Source organism: Salmo salar, chromosome 01 (assembly GCF_965601325.2).
Source record: "Salmo salar chromosome 01, fSalSal1, whole genome shotgun sequence".
NCBI classification, from domain to species: domain Eukaryota; kingdom Metazoa; phylum Chordata; class Actinopteri; order Salmoniformes; family Salmonidae; genus Salmo; species Salmo salar.
In genome coordinates this window covers 42129681-42151710 of record NC_138291.1, presented here as the reverse complement: position 1 = coordinate 42151710, position 22030 = coordinate 42129681, and the positions used below count along the sequence as shown (strand labels likewise).

Below are 22030 nucleotides of genomic sequence, written 5' to 3'. Positions count from 1 at the left end.
GTCAAACATTTTGACGGTACTCTAAATACAAAAGTATGTGGACACCCCTTCAAATTTGTGGATTCTGCTATTTCAGCCATACCCGTTGCTGACAGGTGTATAAAATCAAGCACACAGCCATGCAATCTTCGTAGAAACACATTGGCAGTAGAATGGCTTTACTGAAGAGCTCAGTGACTTTCAGTGTGGCACAGACATGGGATGCCACCTTTCCAATAAGCAGTTAGTTAAATTTCTGCCCTGCTAGAGCTGCCCGGGTCAACTCTAAGTGCTGTTATTGTGAAGTGGAAATGTCTAGGAGCAGCAACAGCTCATCCGCGAAGTAGTAGGCCACACAAGCTCACAGAACAGGAGAGAAGCCATGCTCCCCCCTTTGCTGTTATAGCAGCAATGGGGGGACCAACTCCATATTAATGCCCATGATTTTGGAATGAGATGTTCGATGAGTAAGTGTCCACATAGTTTTGGTCATGTAGTGTATGTTTTCAAAACCGTTTACCTATATTCTGATTATTCCCAGGGATACACAACATCCTGAAATACGTGTAGATATCTTTGTTAGAAAGAATACTATGTTCCCCTTGACGGAGTGATGCTGAATGTAAAAACATGGCTCAATTTATTCCACCTTCCCTTACGGATTTGCTTTTGATGTTGTATGATAATTAATGCAAACAGTCTTTGCTCTCTCTATAGGGAAAGACAGGATGTCTATGCTGTTCTATAACAGAATAATTTCTTGAAACGTACAGTTATTACTTGGTCTTAGTGTAACAGGCTAAATGTATAAGCTGCATTTTTCCTCTGACTTTTTACTGTGTGTATATGTATATATATATATATATATATACACACACACACAGTACATTTTGTCTTTGCATGCAATGCACCATATCTAACCTGTTTGAAGCCCATCTCCTCTCCCCTGTCTGCCTATAGTGTGAAGTGTCGTGCAATGAAGCTGTGTGTGGAGTCAGAGACAGGCCTGAGACTGGTGCTGCAGGACCCTCTGCATGGCTTCTCTCAGTGGAGCCAGCTGGTCTCTCAGGTGCTGGAGGCCTCAGCAGAGGTGTCTGAGTTCTCCCACATCGCCTTGCTAGTGCAGAACATCGAGGTATAAACACCACACTGCACTGCAGGCTGCTACTGATTTGATCAACTATTATTCCACCAGGGGAAATGTGTTTGGTCATGTGCTTAAAAGGGATGTAGCAGGATATGATACAGAAAACATACAATGCAGCTAATACAACACGGTAAAATGCATTGAGAAAAGGTGACATTCAATCCCATCAATCAAGCAGCTAAACCAGGATTGTATTGGCTGAGAAACCAACTTGTAGTCACTGTGGCACTCAAGGCCTGGAGACTTCCACTGTAATAATAATATACCGTAGTCATGGTACCTTAATTAGGTAAGCTATGGAAATCCATTCAGCCCTACATACAGACAGTACTTGACAGAGATTGGCTTGGGCCGTGTCCTAAATGGCACCCTATTCCATATTTAGTGCACTACTTTTTATCAGGGCCCATAGGGCTGTGGTCAAAATTAGTGAACTATATATGGAATAGGGTGTCAAATGTAGTGCACTATATATGGAAGAGACTGCCATTTGGGCCTTCTCCATCATCCTATCATCCTTCTCCATCATCTATCCTCCGCAGTGGACAGCATAAAGTGGCTTTCCCTATATAACCTCCTCCCCTCCAGACATGGAAATACTGAAAGCACAGGTCAGGGAGTTCAATCATTCCCTGATCTATGAAAAAGAGACATCTGAGGATCATGCTTGCTTTACGTTGGCACAGAGGAATGTGTGATCTAGATGCCCTGAGGCACATATTTCTACAACACATACCTTTCATCTGTGGCGTGGCCCTCTTGAATTTATTTTCTCTCTTTTTTTGTCTTTGTTTCCTCCATTTCTTTCTATCCCCCCTACAGAGGTTGATGATGCAAAGTCTGCAGCTGCAAGAGCGGTTGAGCCTCCTGCAGGTGAAGAGAGATCTGCTGGCTTCAGTGTTTGGCTCTGACAGAGCAGAGAGTCTACTGACGGAGCTCAACGCCGCTGTGAGGAACCGAGAGCTACTGCACAGCCAGCTTCTGCAGAGGAAGGGAAGACTGCAGGTGTGTGAGTGCGTTCGTGTGTGTGTCATTGGACTCTGGTCATATGTAGGGCATTATTAGGGAATTGGGTGCCATTTGGGATGGAACGTAATTTATGTTATAAACTGGGTGGTTCGAGCCCTGAATGCTGATTGGCTGACAGCTGTGGTATATCAGACCGTATACCACAGGTATAACAAAACATGTATTTTTACTGCTCTAATTACGTTGGTAACCAGTTTATAATAGCAATAAGACACCTCGGGGGTTTGTGGTATATGGCCAATATACCACGGCTAAGGCGTGTATCCAGGCACTCCGCGTTGCGTCGTACAAAGAACAGCCCTTAACCGTGGTATATAGGCCATATACCACACCCCCTCGTGCCTTATTGCTTAAGTATGTCCTTAGGGTTTGATCTCGAGGACGAAGGACTTTGGCGACGCCTACGAGTCAATCAGGAGCAAGCTGACCCTCCTGAGAGACAGACTGATCTCAGCAGACACCCTCCAACCAGACATACTGGCCAAGAAGAGCCAGTCAGACCAGCTACGGGTGGGTCACTTACTGCATTCTTAACCTGTGGCTCATTCTCAATGAATCTTTCCTCGCATCCTCACTCCTCACCTCCTTCTCAAAGGCTTTGGAGAAGAAGGTTTGAGTGGAGGGACCTTCTCCTCCAATATGGTTGACAAGGAGGCGACGAGGTAGGATGCAAATAATTGAGGAAAGATTAATTGAGATTGAGCCTGTGTCCAGGGGGCACTAAGAGACTCGTGTAGAAAGAACATATAAGCATGTATAAAGCATTCATAAAGTTGCTTTGTGTCTCTCAGGTGATCAAGAAGGACTTGGAGGACTGTGAGGCCCACATCACAGCTCTGGAGACTCTGGTGTCATCCAGCTCCGCTAACAAGACCCGGTATGAGAGGCTGTATGGGGACTGGAGGAACCTATACAAGGCAGTCCGGGTAAGACGGGAAGGATTTGACCAAGCAGAAGTTTTGAAAAAGATGATACTTTAGTGGCAAAACATTGCTTTTGAAATGGATTACATTTCCCATTCATCAATCTGCGTATTTGTGAAGTAATATTTTAGCATGTGATTGCATTTGCTTAATGTGTTGTGTATCAGTGTGTTCATTTGGCTGTGTGAGTTTTGTTATACACTCACCTTCAGACAGTGAGTCATGTGGCTTGCTATAAAAAACAGGCAGGCAAGCATCGAGGCATTTAGTTACTGCTCGATTGAACGTTAGAGTGGGCAAAACGAGTGACCTAAGCGACTTTGAGCATGGTACGATCGTCAATGTCAGGCACGCCGCACCCATTATCTCAGAAACGGCCGCCCTCCTGGGCTTTTCACGCATGACAGTGTTTCGGGTTTACCGAGAATGGTGCGACCAAACAAAAAAATATCCAGTCAGTGGCAGTCCTGTGGGCGCAAACAGCTCGTTAATGAGAGAGGTGGAAGGAGAATGTCAAGAATCATGCAAGCTAACAGGCAGGCCACAAACAGACAAATAACGGCTCAGTACAACAGTGGTGTGCAGAACAGCATCTCGGAAGGCACAACTGTCAATCCTTGTCATGGATGGGCTATTGCAGCAGGCGAGCACACTGGGTTCCATTCTTATCAGCTAAAAACAAAAAGAAGCGGCTCCAGTGGGCACGTGATCACCAACACTGGACAAATGAGGAGTGGAAAAACATTGCCTGGAACATTGACAGCGACTTCAGTTTACTTGAGTGGCCTTCGCAGTCCCCAGACCTCAACTGAATAGAGCATCTTTGGGATGAGATGGAACAGGCTGTTAGCAGCATGAATGTACCGCAGTCCAATCTGCAGCAACTGTGTGATGCCATTGCGTCAGCAAGGACCAACATCCCTGTAGAATATTTATGACACCTTGTAGAATGCACCAAAGAATTCAGGCTGTTCTGGGGGCAAAGGGTGGGGTCCACCCCGGTACCAGATGGGTGTACCTAATAAACCGGCACTGAGTGTTTGTCTTTGATATTAACGTGTGTGTGTGTGTGTGTGTGTGTGGCAGGTGAAGGGGAACGAGAGTGAGGAGAGCATCAGGGAGCACGAGAGTTTCCACGAGAGCCTGCTGAATGTAGAGAAGTGGCTGATGATTATGAGGCAGAAGCTGGAGTCCTACCGCAGTTCTGCTGGGGAGTGGAGCGTGGACAACAGACAGCATGAAGCTGAGGTACTGACATACCACACATCTGTCTGTTAAGTGGCACTCTGATTATGGCGGATTTGATGAAGATAGACAAACATGACAAGGCACTGGACTACTATGGAGAGGATATCCTGTGTTAAAAGAAAACATGTTCTCTACTGACAAAGAGTTATGGGAAATTAACTGTAACTCTATCCAGTGCTGTACTTGCATGTAGTTAATACGTCCGGTCCCATCGTGTTATTCCTCCTCCGGTCCTGTAGAGGGCACTAGGTGAGTTCCCAGAGAAGGAGCTGCAGCTGCACCAGACAGAGGTGCAGGGCCAGGGGGTGCTGAAGAGGACCTCTGAGGAGGGACGAGTGCACATCCTCAGGGACATGAAGCGCCTGAGAGAGTCCTGGATGGCCCTGCATGACCTCAGCCTCAACCTCTTCAGGTACATTACACTATAGCGGGCTTGATGGGAAACCTCTTAGAATTAGATATAGAACTTTGGAATCGACAACTATGCTTGACAAAGATGGCTGCTATTATCATCACATTCTAGAGCTATGCACATCTATTGAATCTTCCACTCTAGTGAATGATAGTGTCTCTATGGGAGGACTACTCTAGTAGCATTACTACTAATGCTACTTCATCTCTAGTTTAGTGTGTTTCAGTGGAGGTTCTTGACAACCTCATATGGCTTGTGCACATCTATCTCCAAAAACTTTACCAACCATAGCCTTTTACAAAGAAGTCAATATGTTGCATATGCCCTCCCTGCATCTGGGTGAAAAGTATTTAATGCCGCCAATTACACACCAATCCTAAGAGATTCCTTCACGTACTGACTGTCTGCTGTTCCATTCCCAGACTGCTGAATGGGCACAGCTCCTCTGAGGACCCTGACTTAGACATCCAGAGGGTGAGAGGTCAGGCTGGGGAGTTGACAGGTCCAGCTAGGGAGCTCTTTCCTGGGGAGGGAGGAGACCTGATCAAAGGAAGAGGCTCCAGCAGCAGGAGGGAGGGTGCTCCAGAGGGATCCCCAGGAGAGGACCATGGTGTCTGGGTCTCTCAGAGCTATGGATCAGAGTCTGGGAGAGGGGGAAGAACAGGGTCAGGGGCAAGGATGGAGCAAAGCGAAGGGGCAAGTTTTAGAGCAGAAGAGGGTGTGTGGGTCGAGGGAGGGTTCGAGGGCAGTGTGGAGGATATGGATCTCTCTGAACATGGGGAGAGACAGGGCAGTGGCCAACAGACTCTGGGTCAACAACTGGGTCCAATGATGTTAAGCCAAGGAAGCAGTCAGAGACCGGGACAGGGCAGTGGGGTTGAAAGCAGGGGCAATTGCAGGGAGAGGGAGAAGGGTGGCGGTGAGCACAGCTTTGGCGTTGAAGAGGTGGACTCCATTGCCTGGAGAGGGGGGTATGGTCAGGGTCAGGGAGGAGAGGGGGAGACCAGAGGGGGAACCACAGGGATAACCTCAGGCCACACAGGAGGCAGAAGCCCCCAGTGTGGAGTGGTGGGGGGCTCTGGGTCCAGGAGTAGCGGAGTGGTGGAGGGCTCTGGGTCCAGGAGTAGCGGAGTGGTGGGGTGTACTGGTTTTACAGGTAGCGGTGTGATGGAGGGATCAGGCTCTAGGAGTAGCGGAGTGGTGGTAGTCGGGGCGTCTGGGTCCAGCAGTAGCGGGCGGACAGAGGAGTGGGTGGATGAGCAGAGGTCCAGAGGTGTGGCTGAACCTGTGGCCATGGAGGTAGATGTGGGGTTAGGGCTAGGTCATAGTCAGGGCAGCAGAAGCAGCTATGGAGAGGGAACAAGTGAAATGGGAGACCAGAGTGGAAGTGGAGGGGGACACCTGCGACACAGAGGGTCCTTCACCCTGATCAAGACAAAGATGGAGGATTCAGTCATGGAGCAAGGCTTTGCTAGAAAGACTTCTGGAGGGCTACAGAGCTCAAGTCAACACACCACGGTACGGTTTACTGTCTCCAATGATTCTATTAACTCACAATCACATACTCATTATTTTCTAGTTAATAAAGGAATATCAGCTTCAAATGGGCATGGTATAATTAAGCAATATGGCATGAGGGGGTGTGGTATTTGGCCAATATACCACGGCTAAGGGCTGTTCTTATGGATGACGCAACACGGATACAGGATGCAGCCGTTAGTCGTGGTATATTGGCCATATGCAGTACCACAAACCCCTGAGGTTCCTTATTGCTATTATAAACTGGTTACCAACTTAATTAGAACAGTAAAAATATTTTTGGGGTTGTCATACCTGTGTATACGGTCTGATATAAAACAGCTTTAAACCAATCAGCATTCAGGGCTCGAACACCCTGGTTTATAACAACATTTTACATTTTAGACATTTAGCAGACGCTGTTATCCAGAGTGACTTAGTTGGTGCATTCATCTTAAGATGGCTAGGTGAGACAACCACATATCACAGTCGTATTAGCTAATTTTTCCTCAATACAGAAGTTATCAGCAAAGTCAGTGCTAGTAGGAAAAGACAAATGAAAGGTTTATTTTTTGGGGTGGGGGGGATTTCTTATTTAAGATACTCTTTGAAGATGTACAGTTTCAGATGTTTTCGGAATATGGGAAGGGACTCTGCTGTCCTAGCATCAGAGGGAAGCTGGTTCCACCATTGGGGTACCAGGACTGAGAAGTGCTTTGACTGGGCTAGGCAGGAGCTGGCCTCCTGTAGGGGTGGGAGGGCCAACAGACCGGAGGTGGCAGACTGAAGTGCTCGGGTTGAGATGGAAGGTTTGAGCATAGCCTGAAGGTAGGGAGGGGCAGTTCCCCTTGCTGCTCTGTAGGCACGCACCATGGTCCTTTCCATGCCACCTGACAGGAGCGACCTGCCAGGTTGAATGCAATCCAGGAGTGTGCAGAGCCTGAGACGCACGCACAGCCCTGAGAAGGTGGAGAGGAGGATTTGATGGTTCACGGTGTCAAAGGCAGCGGATAGATCTAGGAGGATGAGAACAGAGAGGGAGTCAGCTTTGGCAGAGCAGAGAGCCTCTGTGACACCGAGGAGAGCAGTCTCAGTTGAGTGCTCCATTTTGAAGCCAGACTGGTTAGGATGAAGATTGTTCTGAGAGAGATAACGAGTCAGTGACAGCACGCTCAAGTGTTTTGGGAAGAAAAAAAGGGATATCTGTCTGTAGTTTTTGACATCAGAGGGGTCGAATGTTGGTTTCTCGGGGAGAGGAGCGGCTCTGTGAGGAATGGGAGAAGGTCTCCAGAGAAGGGAGAAGGGGATGTTGTCGGGTGGCTGGACAACACTAGTCGCAGGATGGAAAAATATATTAGTTCTGTCTGAGTGGGACCAGTGGACTCAATAGGCAGAGTGAATGAGGAGCGGATGGCGTCAACCTTTTCTTAAAACTAATTGACTCATCACTCAATATTCTCATTAACCGATATTACACTGCCGTTATAAACCAGAATATTTAGAAAATTAGCTAACTGATTCTCTTTTGTGAAATATCACCTAAAGTAAGTTGTTGTGGTCCTTCAGGCAGGTCCAGGGTCAGCTCTGAGTGCAGCGGAGTACGAAGACAGGAGGAGGGTGTTTGAGGCCTGGCTACAGAAGGAAAACGATACTCTTTCAGGGATTCTCAAGATCAAGAGACCGCTGAGCACCAGAGAACTCAAGATCAGGCAGAACACACTCAAGGTTGGTGCTGATGAATTCTCTCAGAAATATACAGTATTCTGCTCCTGTTTATATTCACACAGAAATAATGAGGTACTCAAGTGCTGTGGCCATCTTAGGGTTTTTTTTTTTTTTTTTTATGTATTTCAACTTTATTTAACCAGGTAGGCCAGTTGAGAACAAGTTCTCATTTACAACTGCGACCTGGCCAAGATGAAGCAAAGCAGTGCAACAAAAACAACAGAGTTACACCTGGGATAAACAAACGTACAGTCAGTAACACAATAGAAAAGTCTGTATACAGTGTGTGCAAATGAAGTAAGGCAATAAACAGGCCAATAGTGGCAAAGTAATTAATTAAAATTGAGCAATTTACACTGGAGTGTGCAGATGAGGATGTGCAAGTAGAAATACTGGTGTGCAAAAGAGCAGAAAAACATATGGGGATGAGGTAGGTAGTTGGTTGGATGGGCAATTTACAGATGGGCTGTGTACAGCTGCAGCTATTGGTAAGCTGCTCTGACAGCTAACGCTTAAAGTTAGTGAGGGAGATATGTCTCTAACTTCAGTGATTTGTTTTGGGGCGTTTTTTTTTTTTTTTGGCAATTCGTTCCAGTCATTGGCAGCAGAGAACTGGAAGGAAAGGTGGCCAAAGGAGGTGTTGGCTTTGGGGATGACCAATGAAATATACCTGCTGGAGCACATGCTACGGGTGGGTGTTGCTATGGTGACCAGTGAGCTGAGATAAGGCGGAGCTGTACCTAGCAAAGACTTATAGATGACCTGGAGCCAGTGGGTTTGGCGACGAATATGTGGCGAGGACCAGCCAACGAGAGCATACAGGTCGCAGTGGTGGGTAGTATATGGGGCTTTGGTTACAAAATGGATGGCACTGTGATAGACTACATCCAGTTTGCTGAGGAGAGTGTTTGAGGCTATTTTGTAAATGACATCGCCGCAGTCAAGGATTGGTAGGATAGTCAGTTTTACGAGGGTGTTTGGCAGCATGAGTGAAGGAGGCTTTGTTGCGAAATAGGAAGCCAATTCTAGATTTAACTTTGGATTGGAGATGAAGGAGTCTTGTATGGCGTTGAAGCTTGGTTGGAGGTTTAACACAATGTCCAAAGAAGGGCCAGATGTATACACAATGGTGTTGTCTGCGAAGAGGTGGATCAAAGATTCACCCGCAGAAAGAGCGACATTATTGATAAATACAGAGAAAAGAGTCGGCCCGAGAATTGAACCCTGTGGCACCCCCATAGACTGCCAGAGGTCTGGACAACAGGCCCTCCAATTTGACGCACTGAACTTTATCTGAGAAGTAGTTGGTGAACCAGGTGAGGCAGTCATTAGAGAAACCAAGGCTGTTGAGTCTGCTGATAAGAATGCGGTGATTGACAGTCGAAAGCCTTGGCCAGGTTGATGAAGACGGCTACACAGTACTGTCTTTTATCAATGGCGGTTATGATATTGTTTAGGACCTTGAGCGTGGCTGAGGTGCACCCGTGACCAGCTCAGAAACCAGATTGCATAGCGGAGAAGGTACGGAGGGATTCGAAATGGTCGGTGATCTGTTTGTTCAGTTGGCTTTCAAAGACTTTAGAAAGGCAGGGCAGGATGGATGTAGGTCTGTAACAGTTTGGGTCTAGAGTGTCTCCCCCTTTGAAGAGGGGGATGACCGCGGCCGCTTTCCAATCTTTAGGAATCTCAGACGATGCGAAAGAGAGGTTGAACAGACTAGTAATAGGGGTTGCAACAATGGCGGCGGATAATTTTAGGAAGAGGGTCCAAATTGTCTAGCCCAGCTGATTTGTAGGGATCCAGATTTTGCAGCCCTTTCAGAACATCAGCTGTCTGGATTTGGGTGAAGGAGAAGCGGGGGGGGGGGGCTTGGGCCAGTTGCTGCGGGGGGTGCAGAGCTGTTGTCCATGTTGGTACGGTGGAAAGCATGGCCAGCCGTAGAGAAATGCTTATTGAAATTCTCAATTATCGTGGATTCATCAGTGGTAAGTGTTTCCTAGTCTCAGTGCAGTGGGCAGCTGGGAGTAGGTACTCTTATTCTCCATGGACTTTAGTGTACCAAAACATTTTGGAATTAGTGCTGCAGGATGCAAATTTCTGTTTACAAAATCTAGCCTTTGCTTTCCTAACTGACTGTGTGTATTGGTTCCTGACTTCTCTGAAAAGTTGCATATCGCGGGGGCTATTCGAAGCTAGTGCAGTACACCACAGGGTGTTGTTGTGCTGGTCAAGGGCAGTCAAGTATGGAGTGAACCAAGGGCTATATCTGTTCTTAGTTCTACTTGTTCTTAGTTCTACTTTGAAAGGGGCATGCTTATTTAAGATAGTGAGGAAAGCACTTTTAAATAGCAACCAGGCATCCTCTACTGACGGGATGAGGTCAATATCCTTCCAGGATACCCGGGCCAGGTCAATTAGAAAGGCCTGCTTGCAGAAGTGTTTTAGGGAACGTTTGACAGTGATGAGAGGTGGTCATTTTACCACGGACCCATAACGGATGCAGGCAATGAGGCAGTGATCGTTAAGATCCTGGTTGAAAACAGCAGAGGTGTATTTAGACGGCAAGTTGGTCAGGATGATATCTATGAGGTTGCCCATGGTTACGGATTTGGCGTTGTTCCTTGATAATTTGTGTGAGATTGAGGGCATCTAGCTTAGATTGTAGGACAGCTGGGGTGTTAAGCATATCCCAATTAAGGTCACCTAGCAGTACGAACTCTGACGATAGATGGGGGGGGGGGGGGGAGAGATCAATTCACATATGGTGCCCAGGGCACAGCTGGGAGCTGAGGGGGGTCTATAACAAGCAGCAACGGTGGACTTATTTCTGGAGAGATGGATCTTTAAAAGTAGAAGCTTGAACTGTTTGGGCATAGACCTGGATGGTATGACAGAACTCTGCAGGCTATCTCTACAGTAGATTGCAATTCCGCCCCCTTTAGCAGTTCTGTCTTGACGGAAAGTGTTGTAATTGGGGATGGAAATGTCCGAATTTTTGTTGGCCTTCCTAAGCCAGGATTCAGACATGGCTAGGACATCAGGGTTGGCTTAAAACAAGTTACTTTCTAAGTAATATACATACTTTGTGAGAACGTCTGGAGTACGTTATGTTCAGAATGCACCTAACAAAGCTCTAGGATGGTCGAAACTAATCATCTGGCCGGCTGAGTTTTATTAAGAGCCCCGATCGCTTGCTGTACGGTTTTGGAAACATAGCATCTTTCATATTAGCGAGAAATCATTTTTAAAAAACAGGTTAAATTACTACACCTTTATAGGGCTGTTTGGAGTTCCCACGTCCATATTTCCATGTTACAGCGCTTGTTTACGGAAGACCGAGGCATACCTCTGCTAATTAGCTATCTACGTCTCCGAGCACCCGTGTGTAAACAGAAGGCGGACGCCGCAAACGTGTTGTCACTGAAAAATACTGTCGGCTGCAACTGTGTTAAAACTGGTTAAAACAGTGTACAGTAAGTGTCTATTTGTGAAATTATTTTGATGTGATATGAAAGTAGAAGGCTTTATATTTATAGAATCGTACCGCAGTTGAGAATCAATTTACGTTTTAGAGGATTTGGCTGTTTTGGCTGCCAGAGCCAATTTGCCTCTAAACAGAACATGTAAGGTCCTTAGACTATAAGGAGTAGCGTTTGGCTCCTTTAGTTTATTACTGGGCTTGGTAGAAACATGCCTTACAGCAAGGCCCTAACAAATACACACCCCAGATACACACCACAAACCTTCAAGCTCTCCTCTAGACGACTAAAATAACTTGGCAGCTAAACTGACGGCTAGTACACTTACATCCCAACCACAAGCTGCCTGACAGTCAGACAGGTTATGTCCTAAATGCCACCCTACCCACTGGGCACACACTGGTTGAATCAGCGTTTCTACGTCTTTTCATTTGAATGAAATTTCCAACGTGGAATAGACATTGAATTGACATCTGGGTGTATTCTCTCACCTCACTCACATTTATATACTTTTGATATAGGGCACTGGCCCAAAATAGTGCACTATATAGTAAATAAGGTGCCATTTTGGATGCTAGCAGGGCATGTTGGAATGTTTTTGTCAGGATAGGATAACAGAGCACAAAGCATGCCTCAATGTCAGCAGACATTGAATCAATGCAGAAAGGGGATTGAAGATGTATGCTTGTTTGTTTGGGGATATACAGTATGTATGTGCTGCTGTGGTTTCAGTAGAGAAAAAGGGTTAAGAAGTATTCCTTCAGGATTTACTGCTGTAGCTATTCTTCTGTGCAAAGATCCTGTGTAGACATTACACACAGACACACACACTGCTTATTGTTATTACTTTATGCAACAATTCCTCTGCTTACCCCTCAGCCATATGCAACTGTTTAGTCTCCTTCATCCTCCATCCCCCTGTTGTTCACTTGACTCTTCTCTCCTCCTCCTCCTCTCTCTTCCATCCCCCCCTCTCTCTCTCCTCTCACTCCCACAGACTTTGCGGTCCGGTGTGGGCTGGGGTCAGGAGCAGTTCCAGCTACTGCTGATGTCTGGGGCGGCTGCAGCCGGAGCCGGGGCCGGGGCTGACCATTGGGCTGAGGATGTTGGTATGGAGGAGATACGTTATCGCTGGATGCTCTACAAGTCCAAACTGAAGGATGTAGGAGACCTCAAGGCTCTGTTGAATGTCAAGGTAAGAGATGCTGTAAACATTGTATTGTGCCTCCCAAATGGCACCCTATTCCCTTTTATAGTGCACTATTTTTGGATCAGGATCTATATGGCTCTTGTCAAAAGTAGTGCACTATATAGGGCAGTGGTCACCAACTCCAAGGAATTCCTAGTCGATCACCAAACATTTCTGTTAATAAAACAACGATAGGGCCTCCCGAGTGGCGCAGGGGTGTAAGGCACTGCGTCACTACAGATCCGGGTTTGACCCCAGTTTGTGTTGCAGCCGGCCGCGACCGGGAGCCCCATGAGGCGGCGCACAATTTGCCAGCGTCGTCCAGGTTAGGGGTTTTGCCGGCTGGGTTGTCCTTGTCCCATCGTGCTCTAGTGGCTCCTTGTGGTGGGCACATGCACGCTGACTTCGGTCGGCAGCTGTATGGTGTTTCCTGTGTCGACTGGCTTCGGGGTTAACCGGGCAGTGTGTGAAGAAGCAGTGCGGCTTGGCGGGGTCGTGTTTCGGAGGACGCATGGCTCTCGACCTTCGCCTCCTGATTACTACTTCCATATCACGAAAAAGGGGTAAAAGTACCCTAAAACAATTGGTGTGTGTACAATGTAGAAAATAGTCAAAGTAAAGAAAGACCATCAGATGCAGGCCATCAGTCCAGTAAAAATAAAGCATGTATATTTTATGTTCACTCAGCTGTGCCTCACAATTAATACAACAAATTATCTATTACCAGTTTGATCATATACCACATTTTTTAAATATAATTTCAAAATGGTCTGAGAAGAAAAACATTGGCAGGGCAATTCAAGCATAGCCATGTATTGGGCCTATAACCTACTACACAAACCTCGTTGCTACAGAGCTTTTTAATTGGTTAATGTTGCGTAGGTTTACATTTTTTAAGTCATGTTTTTAAACAATCTGAGTGGTAGATCACGGTTTGCATTTTGACTCGAAGGTGATCTTGACTTAGAAAAGGTTGGTGACCTCTGATATAGGGAATTAGGGTGCTGTGTAAAATGTACATCCAGCAGAGCGCGTTGAAGAGTATCCCATAATAAAGAGATAATACATTGGTCTACCACAAGGGAGCAGTGTATCATCAATGTTAGGTAATGGTCTGACTGAACTGTACTGTATAAAGCATAGTTTTACAGTATTTTTTTCACAGTATAGTTTTCTGGGTTTATTTCCATTAGGGTGCAAGTGCTGCTGGACAGGAGGAACACACCAGGACAGCTAAGGTACAGTTATCAATCCAGCTCAGAGCTTGTGTCATGGTCAAACATTCCTTTTAATATTCAGTGTAGTTCAAAATGGAAAAACGTGTGGTCTAAACACATCTATTGCTACAACATGGGTTTGAATGAGCACACTCTCTCCTATCTGTCTTTGTCGTATTAAGAAAGAAAACATGCAAGGAGTGGGACTGCTCCAGAGAGTTTAAAAGCAGTAAAAGTCCCTCTTCAGGGGAGTCTTTGAGCCTCCCCACTCCCCTGGGTTTAGAAAACACAGCTCTAGGGCCACTTGTCTGACCACCCAAGACTGGCAGCAAGTCAAGCCTGCTGTCTCCAAAAAAAAAAAAAAGTTAATTTGGCAGCCCAGTGGGGTGGAGCAACCTGGTCTCAGAGCATTCTGTATGTAAATTCAGGACACTACATTTAGTATATGTTTTGTATGGTATATCTTAATTTTTGGATGTCCATCATCCATTTCATATGATATGTTATGAATTACAATTCGTATGATTACGTTACAAATTTGCAAAATGTACCATATATTTTGAATTTGCAAAACGGAAAATATGTTACGAATTCCAATTTGTTGTGGCTAACATTAGCTAGGTGGCAAATGTTAGATAGGTTTAGGAGTTAGGTTAAAGGGTTAGGGGAAGGGGAAGGGCTAGCTAAAAGGATTAGGGTTCATGGAAGAGTTAGCTAACATGCAAAGTAGCTAAAAAGGTAATGTAGTCCTGATGATATGCGAACATGCAACCTTTGGGTTGCTAGATGTTTGCGCTATACGCCCACCCTGACCAACCACCCTCCTTTCGTTTTTACCTTAAGTAACCTTCTGTGTTATGTAACCATATCAAACGTAACATATTTTACTAATTTGAGTGTCCCGGATTTACATTTACTTAGTTACATCTAGTCTTTGAGACCAGACTGGGTGGAGAAGAGATTAAGAAATGCCATGCCCCGTCACTCCCTCCCTCGCCCACCCTCAGGTCTCTCTCTCTTTCTTTCTCTCCTTCGGTGGGGTGGAGTGGAGCCTCCCTCCCACACCCTCTCCGATCCCCACAGCCTGAGGGCCCTCGCTATTACACAAAATTCCAGAGGATTTGCACCATGGTCGCGGAGGTAGATGATGCCTCAGGCATAGTTCTGAGGTCAGTTTAAGGGCAACTTGTACCTGGAGCCTTGGTTTCAAACCTTGTTCTCTCTCCATCTGTTGATGGCTAAGTAAGTGGACAGCCTCTTCCCAGTCCTCTGCTCTAGGTATAAGTTTGCTTTTGGCACAGATCTAGGATCAGCATACCCTTCTACAATCATCACCTTAACCATTTGGAGAAAGGGGGGAATGGATAACAAATCCTTGTCTAGGAGCAACCTCATTCTACTCTGTCCTCACCCGGTCTCTTATCACTCTCGCTTATCTCTCTCTGTCGCTCTCTCTTGCACTCTGTCGCTATCATAGAGCTGTGAACGCAGCAGGTGCATGGAATGTAAAAAATAAGCAGAGTAGCTCACTGAGTTTACCCCCAGGTTGTTGATATGAGTAAAACAGCAGACACAGATGAAAGAAAAAAATGGTAGTGTGACTCACAGCAAAGACAAAAGTACATTCTAAAGTACCCCAATGACAAACATCAGCGCACTGCAGCATCTGCGCTAAGACACTGAAACTCATCCATCCACAAATCACTGTATAGGAATTGTGGTTGCTAGTTTTGCAGGCTGTCTCTCTACATCTGTCATAACTTGGATTTTCACGCTGCATAGACGACTGTTATTACTTCCCTTAGTTATTTTAGTAATGTTTTAAAGGTGCTTGTTAGCATTCTTAATGCACACTATCCTATGATTGTAGACATGGCTCCTGTACCACACACACACACACACACATGCCTTTGTCCCACGTACACACACCTATGCAGAGATCAAGGGAGATGGCTAACTCTTCAGGTCTCATTAGCTAGTTTAAGTTCCTTTCTGACCTGTCATTACTTTGGAGTATAAACATAGGGTTGTTTACATAATCGCGCCCCCTGGACTACAACCTTCCTATCTACTGAAAAAAGGCAAACCCAACAACAACAACAACTTCCTGGTCAACTTTAACACAAACATGCAGAGGATGGCATGGAAGATTGCAGAGGACCCCTCCAATTTACTAAACTCAGAGTTCACACACCACCTGGCCTGCATTATACCTCTCCACTGCCCAACAAACTCACACCCCCTGGCCAACAGCAATCTCTTTCACTGGCTACACACAATCCTCACTTACACCAGATAATGAATTACCCAAAAATTCATCACCAATCTCATTTATCATTGAAGTGCATAAAAATGATAAAATAATCCTCTTCATCACCCCTATTCCCGTTAGAACAGCTCTGAGCAATTTTCACTCTGAACACCGAGCTGTCTGTAGCTCTGTCAGGCAGGAGGCTGAGTTTAACGGTGCTTGACGAGCTTAGCGCTTGTATACAATGATTGATTGATTGATTAATCTCTTTAAGGGCGCTTAGCACCTGTCTGTCAAATGGATTGCTATTGGGACTGCTTAGTTTGAGTATCTGAGACTGAGGTGTTGGCAGTTGTTATTCTTCAATAACGCAGACCCAAAAGGAAATCGGGGGGAGAAAATATATTTATTCAAATCATAGTTTTTATGCTGGGAAGTAGATGGTAGATTCTTCCCTGTCTGCAGTGTTTTCTTCACTGAATAAAGAGCCATGATGTAGTTTATACCCAAGCCTAGCCTGTCGTTGACCAATTAGAATTCTTTGCAATAAAATTGGGCCAATAGCCAAATACCAAGTATCCCGTTTCAGGCACAATGTATAGACAATTTGGACCAATGAGAACTTGCCACATTTAGCTATGAGTCCCGGACTGAAACCCCTCCTGTGTCCATGACCCATTTAATTTTCAGCTCCCCGTTACAGAAAAACAACTATTTCCATTGATCGTTAATTCCCTCTTGACCTCTTGTCCTCTGCGGTTGTGTATTTATCTTAGAATATTCTTACAGAGGTGATGGGAGTTTTGATGTAGAACGAGGAAAGGTGCAGGTCTGTTGAGAGGCTTTCTCTTGCCCTTCCTCATCTTCCTCCTCTCTCGATCCTAGGTGCTCTGGAAAGTAGTTTGAGAGGGGGTTGATGGAGCCGTTCTCGCTGAGTGAGCGAGCATGAAGGTGGAGGGCAGAGAGGACAGAGTGGGCGAGGATTTACTCGCTTCACTTGGAAGAGCACTCTGCTCTGCGGTGTGTGTTAATGCTCCGTGTGTGTGTATGTCATCACAATCCTGATTATATTGAAAGGGCTGTGAGCTTTTACTGTTTGTTGTTTACGTAGCGAGCGAACACTGACCCTACTGTATGAGTCATCTTAAAAGTGACTTAGTTTAACACTCCCTTTCAAGGGGCAATCTGGGATATGTACATCAAACTGGGACATAAAACTAGAATTGTACTATAATGGATTGTCAGTCCATAACGCTGTCTATGAATTTGAGTGGTTACATTTCTTAAGCCTAGCTGACCACCAACAAAATGTAGCTGAGCAGTCGTTTTGTTGTTGTTGGAATCCCAGATTACCCCTTTAAGATGCCTATCTGACTGAGACATTGGCACGTTGTTTCATTATGAACCAGTCAAATGTGGCGTCATTATCTAGCAAGTATGAGAAGCATTTATTTAAATTTCAGCATCACAGAATGTTCCTCCATGTTGAGAGGCAGATGTACAGGGAGTCTGGTGCATTGGATTAACATTCAGTTGGATGGGAGACAGAAATACGCTGAGAGTAAAACACACACACTTTTGTATTCATTTTGATGTCAGTTGGGGTTGAATTTGAGGCATTTCTGGTTCCCATATAATTACATGGCCCCTCTAAAAGATTTATGGTTTCTCCTCAATCACTGGTTATTTACTCGTGCGCTCAATGGTATAGACAAGGAATGTAGAAGTTGTAAAAAAAATTTTTTTTACTTTACATGTGCATTTGAGAGAAAGTTTGACAATGGGATTTGATGGGTTCAATTACGATACTCACATCTATTGATGTCTGTGAGTGTTTGTGTAATTGGCTATATTTCCCTTACTAAATTACAGGCATGGGAAAGTGTGTGTGTGTGTATGTATTAATATTGTCTCCCTGTAGGGGAAGACTCCAGGCCTGCTGTACCGTGTGTGTCGGGTGGCCCTGCCCCTCTGGCTCCTGCTGTTGGCCCTACTCCTCTTAGCCTTCTTCCTGCCCTGGATGGACGAAGGCTCCAGCTGCTCTCTGTCCAACAACTTTGCCCGCTCCTTCAACATCATGCTACGCTACGACGGACCTCCACCCACATAGAAGGATTATATAAGTTGATTCCTCTTCACCCTCAATCCATTGTGTGTGTAAGTGCATGTGTGTGATTATGACTGTGTATGTGTGAGAGTCTGTGTGTGTGTGTGTTAAGGCATCCGCATGCTTCCCAGCCGAAACAGTTCGGAGAAGTTTGTCCATATATTATGACATTTTGTGACGTTTTGGACTTGTGACGTTTTTTTCGGCTGTTCGGGCACACAGACGAGCCGAAGTCTACACCCCTTCGTCGGTGATTGGTCAACAATAGGGATTCTTCAATAAAGTCTTTGTTGTCATTCAACGAGACGACTCGTTTTCATGCAAATTCTTTCAATTGAGAAATACTGCACCAAACATCTTAGATGTAAAATTGCGCGACTAAGCTCTCCTCTGCAAAAACGTCAAAATGAATGACAGATTTCTTGGGTTATCTTGAATTAGTTCTTACTATTTTGAGGAAGTGTATACTGGCTACGGTGTTTTCAAATGGACAAACAGTAATGTTGCTGCTTTTTTTCTAGTATTTCAAGTGAATGTCTTTTAAGGGAGTATGCGAGAACACTCGTTCGGCTAGGCGCCAGTCGAACTGAAGCATGCTGACGCCTTTAGTGTGTGAATGTGTGTCTGTGCTGGATGTGTCACTGTGTGGGCGGGTAGCCTCGGCTCTTTCCACCTGTTCCTCTTGACTCAAGCTGTTCTCCACTCTGCAACCCACATGATCAAGCCAATTCAGCTCCTCTATCACACAGGCTGGCAACACATCCATCCATCCACAGAGTAGAGTGCTCCACTCCCTCTCCTTTTTACAGTACTACAGTAGCTACAATAATGGCCACCAAGCACTTTAGGAGAGGAGAGGATGTGGATTTTTATTTTCTCTATTTGGAGGGATTTAATGTCTTTGAAAATTACTGCGTATGATCATACACCCCCGAAAAATATCATGGTTCACTACCCCTTTAAAGACTGGTGTATAACAGAGATGTGAATGCTTTTAAACTGCGCGAATAACGTTATGCTTTTTTCTATTTTTGCGTAATTGTAAGCTTTATTTTTTACCTGTACATAATGCCTTTTGCATACAGTACCCTTATCAATTTTAGCACTGTGTTCATAACAGCATTTTAGGTGCAGGATGTGCTCACATCCCAAAACACAACGTCTGGGGTGTATTCATTACATCTTGCAAAGGAAACCCTTTACCGTTTTCAAGGACCAAAAGGAAGCAAACAGAGGAAAAAAAACGGAGAGGGACCTACCTGAAATTGTCAAGTAGGAACTCTCGTTTTCATTGTTTGGAGTAAACGGACATAATGTTTTACAACAGAATCAGCGTAATGACTACACCCCTGTTCTATCATGTGTCAATTCAAGTGAATCAATTTGACATGTTTTGTTTCAGTGTTAATACAAAACAGTCAATTTGTGATACTGACCATACAGAAAATCAGTCAGTGCTGGTATACATGATGTACCTACTTTTGACTGTATACGTTTATTGTATTTATACTGAACTGTAGGTATGTTTGAACAATATGCTTTTCTTTCCTAAAGGTGCTATGCTATATTTGAACACTGTCGTAATGATCCCTTCGCACAGTTTAACTTTTATCTTTGCCCCTGACGTTTTCTTGGACCACAGAGTACTTTAGATGCCAAGTTTGCTTTCTTTATACTACGTCATGTTCAGCAGGGCCCAGATTATATCATGGAAAGCTCCTGTTATGGGAGAATATCCTTTTTTGAGCAGACTCTTAAAACGACGCAATGACCCAGTCGACCTTTTCTCTCTTTCCTCTCTTGCATCCCCGTCTCTTCCCTCATTCACTTTTGTACTTTTCCCTCCCGCACATGTTTGTTTTACAGACCCGAGGGTTGCTAGGGCAACGGAAACCAAATCGCATTAAATCTGTTAGTGTCCTATCACACAGCCCAGATATTTTTGTTACGACAGAAAAATTAGGTTATAACCCACAAGTAGTTTGATGTTTTTACCATTTGATTAAAGTTGAACTGTTAGCTTTTGTTCAGAATGAGGGAGAGCGTGTGTTTCGTTTGACTGTCCTTGTCTCAGAATGTTGAAGCACAATCTGTGTCTGTTTTCTCCGTCAGGGAAGGTTTCAGAGGGCTGTCTTCGTCTGTCATCATGAATGTTAAATGACAAACTTAATTTTAAAGAAATAATTGAAGGAAACCCGCCTGCCCTACCTGTACAAAGCACACTTGAACCGAAATATGTATACCATTTTACTGTTATCTATACACAAGTTATGCAATGCTCTTATTCAGTCTTCATACATATTTATGAAACATATCTAGCTCTTTTAAATGTGAGAATATTAAACGTAAATGCTGTAATAAATACAGAGTACTAAACGTCACCATAATATGCAGCATTCTTTTGAGTACCAATTAGCAACAGTAGGCCTACCTGGCAGTCTGGCACCTCTGCTTCTTGCACTGCTAGTGAGTTAGATGCGTATGCAAACCTTTACAATCAATGCAAGTTCAAATGTATACCCTGCCAGGAACCTTACTGTATGTGTGTAGCCATACATGTGGAGCATCCATATGGACGTTCACTTGAACCTTTTTCAGAAGTGCTCATCTTGAAAGGATCTGCAGTGGAACTGGGAATCTCTTAGGATAGGTGAGAAACAGTGGTGGAGAATGAAGGGAATATCATGGAATACTGTATCAGATTACTCCGCAGTGTGCATAGGAAGTTGGGTTGAAGAATTCAGCTTTTTTTATTTTAATTTTATTTTAACAGATCTCAAGGTTGGAATATTTCAGATACCTCCTTATTCCGGGAATATTCCAACCAGGATTTATGGAAAACTTTTCCAAAATTCCCAGGTTATCAACATTTTCCAACCCTAATCAGATTCCTCTAGGTGTTTTATAAGGAGTTTGTCTACTAAGTGCTCTGCTAAATGTATCAATGTAATAAAAATGGACATTAGATTGGAATAGCGTGTCCTGCAAATTGAGTATCTGCTTTGCAATTTTTTTTTTACTTTTAAACGCACATGCATGCAGGAATGAAGATTCAAAGCTTTTGTAAAACGGTACAATATTATGCTCTATTTTATTACTATATTTTGAAATGAATGAAATGCTTAAAATGTATCAACTGGGCCTAACCAATATTTTTGTATTGTATTCAAAACTGGCAATAAATATGCAGTGTGTATAATTGATATCTGAGTCTGTATGGTGTTGCCCATGGTTGAGCTGCTGTTGTTGGGAATTACTGGATCAGCATGAGTAAAATGCCTGAGTTACCAGATCTGCAACTCAAATGGCACCCGATTCCCTACATAGTGCGCTATTTTTGACCAGAGCAGGGCTCTGGTGAAACCAGAGTCAGTCACCACCTTCCGGAGACACCTGAAACCCCACCTCTTTAAGGAATACCTAGGATAGGATAAAGTAATCCTTCTAACCCCCCCCCCCCCCCCCCTTAAAAGATTTAGATGCACTATTGTAAAGTGGTTGTTCCACTGGATATCATAAGGTGAATGCACCAATTTGTAAGTTGCTCTGGATAAGAGCGTCTGCTAAATGACTTAAATGTAAATGTAAATTTGGGATGCACACAGGTTTAAAGTGTAGCAGGCTGTTTAGTTTAACTAGCCTCTGGTTAGTCAATGATTGAAAGGCTCTGAGCATGTCTTGGAGTAAGCACACATTTCCTTATCACATACCAGGATGTTAGGTGAGGTTGTGAACTTGTGCCTGTACATGTCAAAAAAAGACTTCATGGCGGCCAGTATGATTTAGCAAAAATGGTGAATTATTCA

The 22030-nt window shown here is 44.6% G+C and overlaps 1 protein-coding gene across 1 annotated transcript in view; it reads left to right on the top strand.

Moving 5' to 3' along the window:
- LOC106602443 (nesprin-3) overlaps window positions 1-21427 on the top strand; it is a 48924-nt gene extending 27497 nt beyond the window's left edge. The window contains exons 9-19 of the mRNA XM_014195100.3: window positions 940-1114; window positions 1949-2131; window positions 2522-2665; window positions 2947-3081; window positions 4165-4326; window positions 4566-4738; window positions 5161-6256; window positions 7823-7981; window positions 12458-12655; window positions 13843-13887; window positions 18039-21427. Of these exons, the coding sequence (XP_014050575.3) occupies window positions 940-1114; window positions 1949-2131; window positions 2522-2665; window positions 2947-3081; window positions 4165-4326; window positions 4566-4738; window positions 5161-6256; window positions 7823-7981; window positions 12458-12655; window positions 13843-13887; window positions 18039-18227 (2659 nt within the window). The 3' untranslated portion in view covers window positions 18228-21427. The remainder of the gene's footprint in view (window positions 1-939; window positions 1115-1948; window positions 2132-2521; window positions 2666-2946; window positions 3082-4164; window positions 4327-4565; window positions 4739-5160; window positions 6257-7822; window positions 7982-12457; window positions 12656-13842; window positions 13888-18038) is intronic.
- The last annotated feature ends 603 nt before the right edge of the window (window positions 21428-22030 follow it).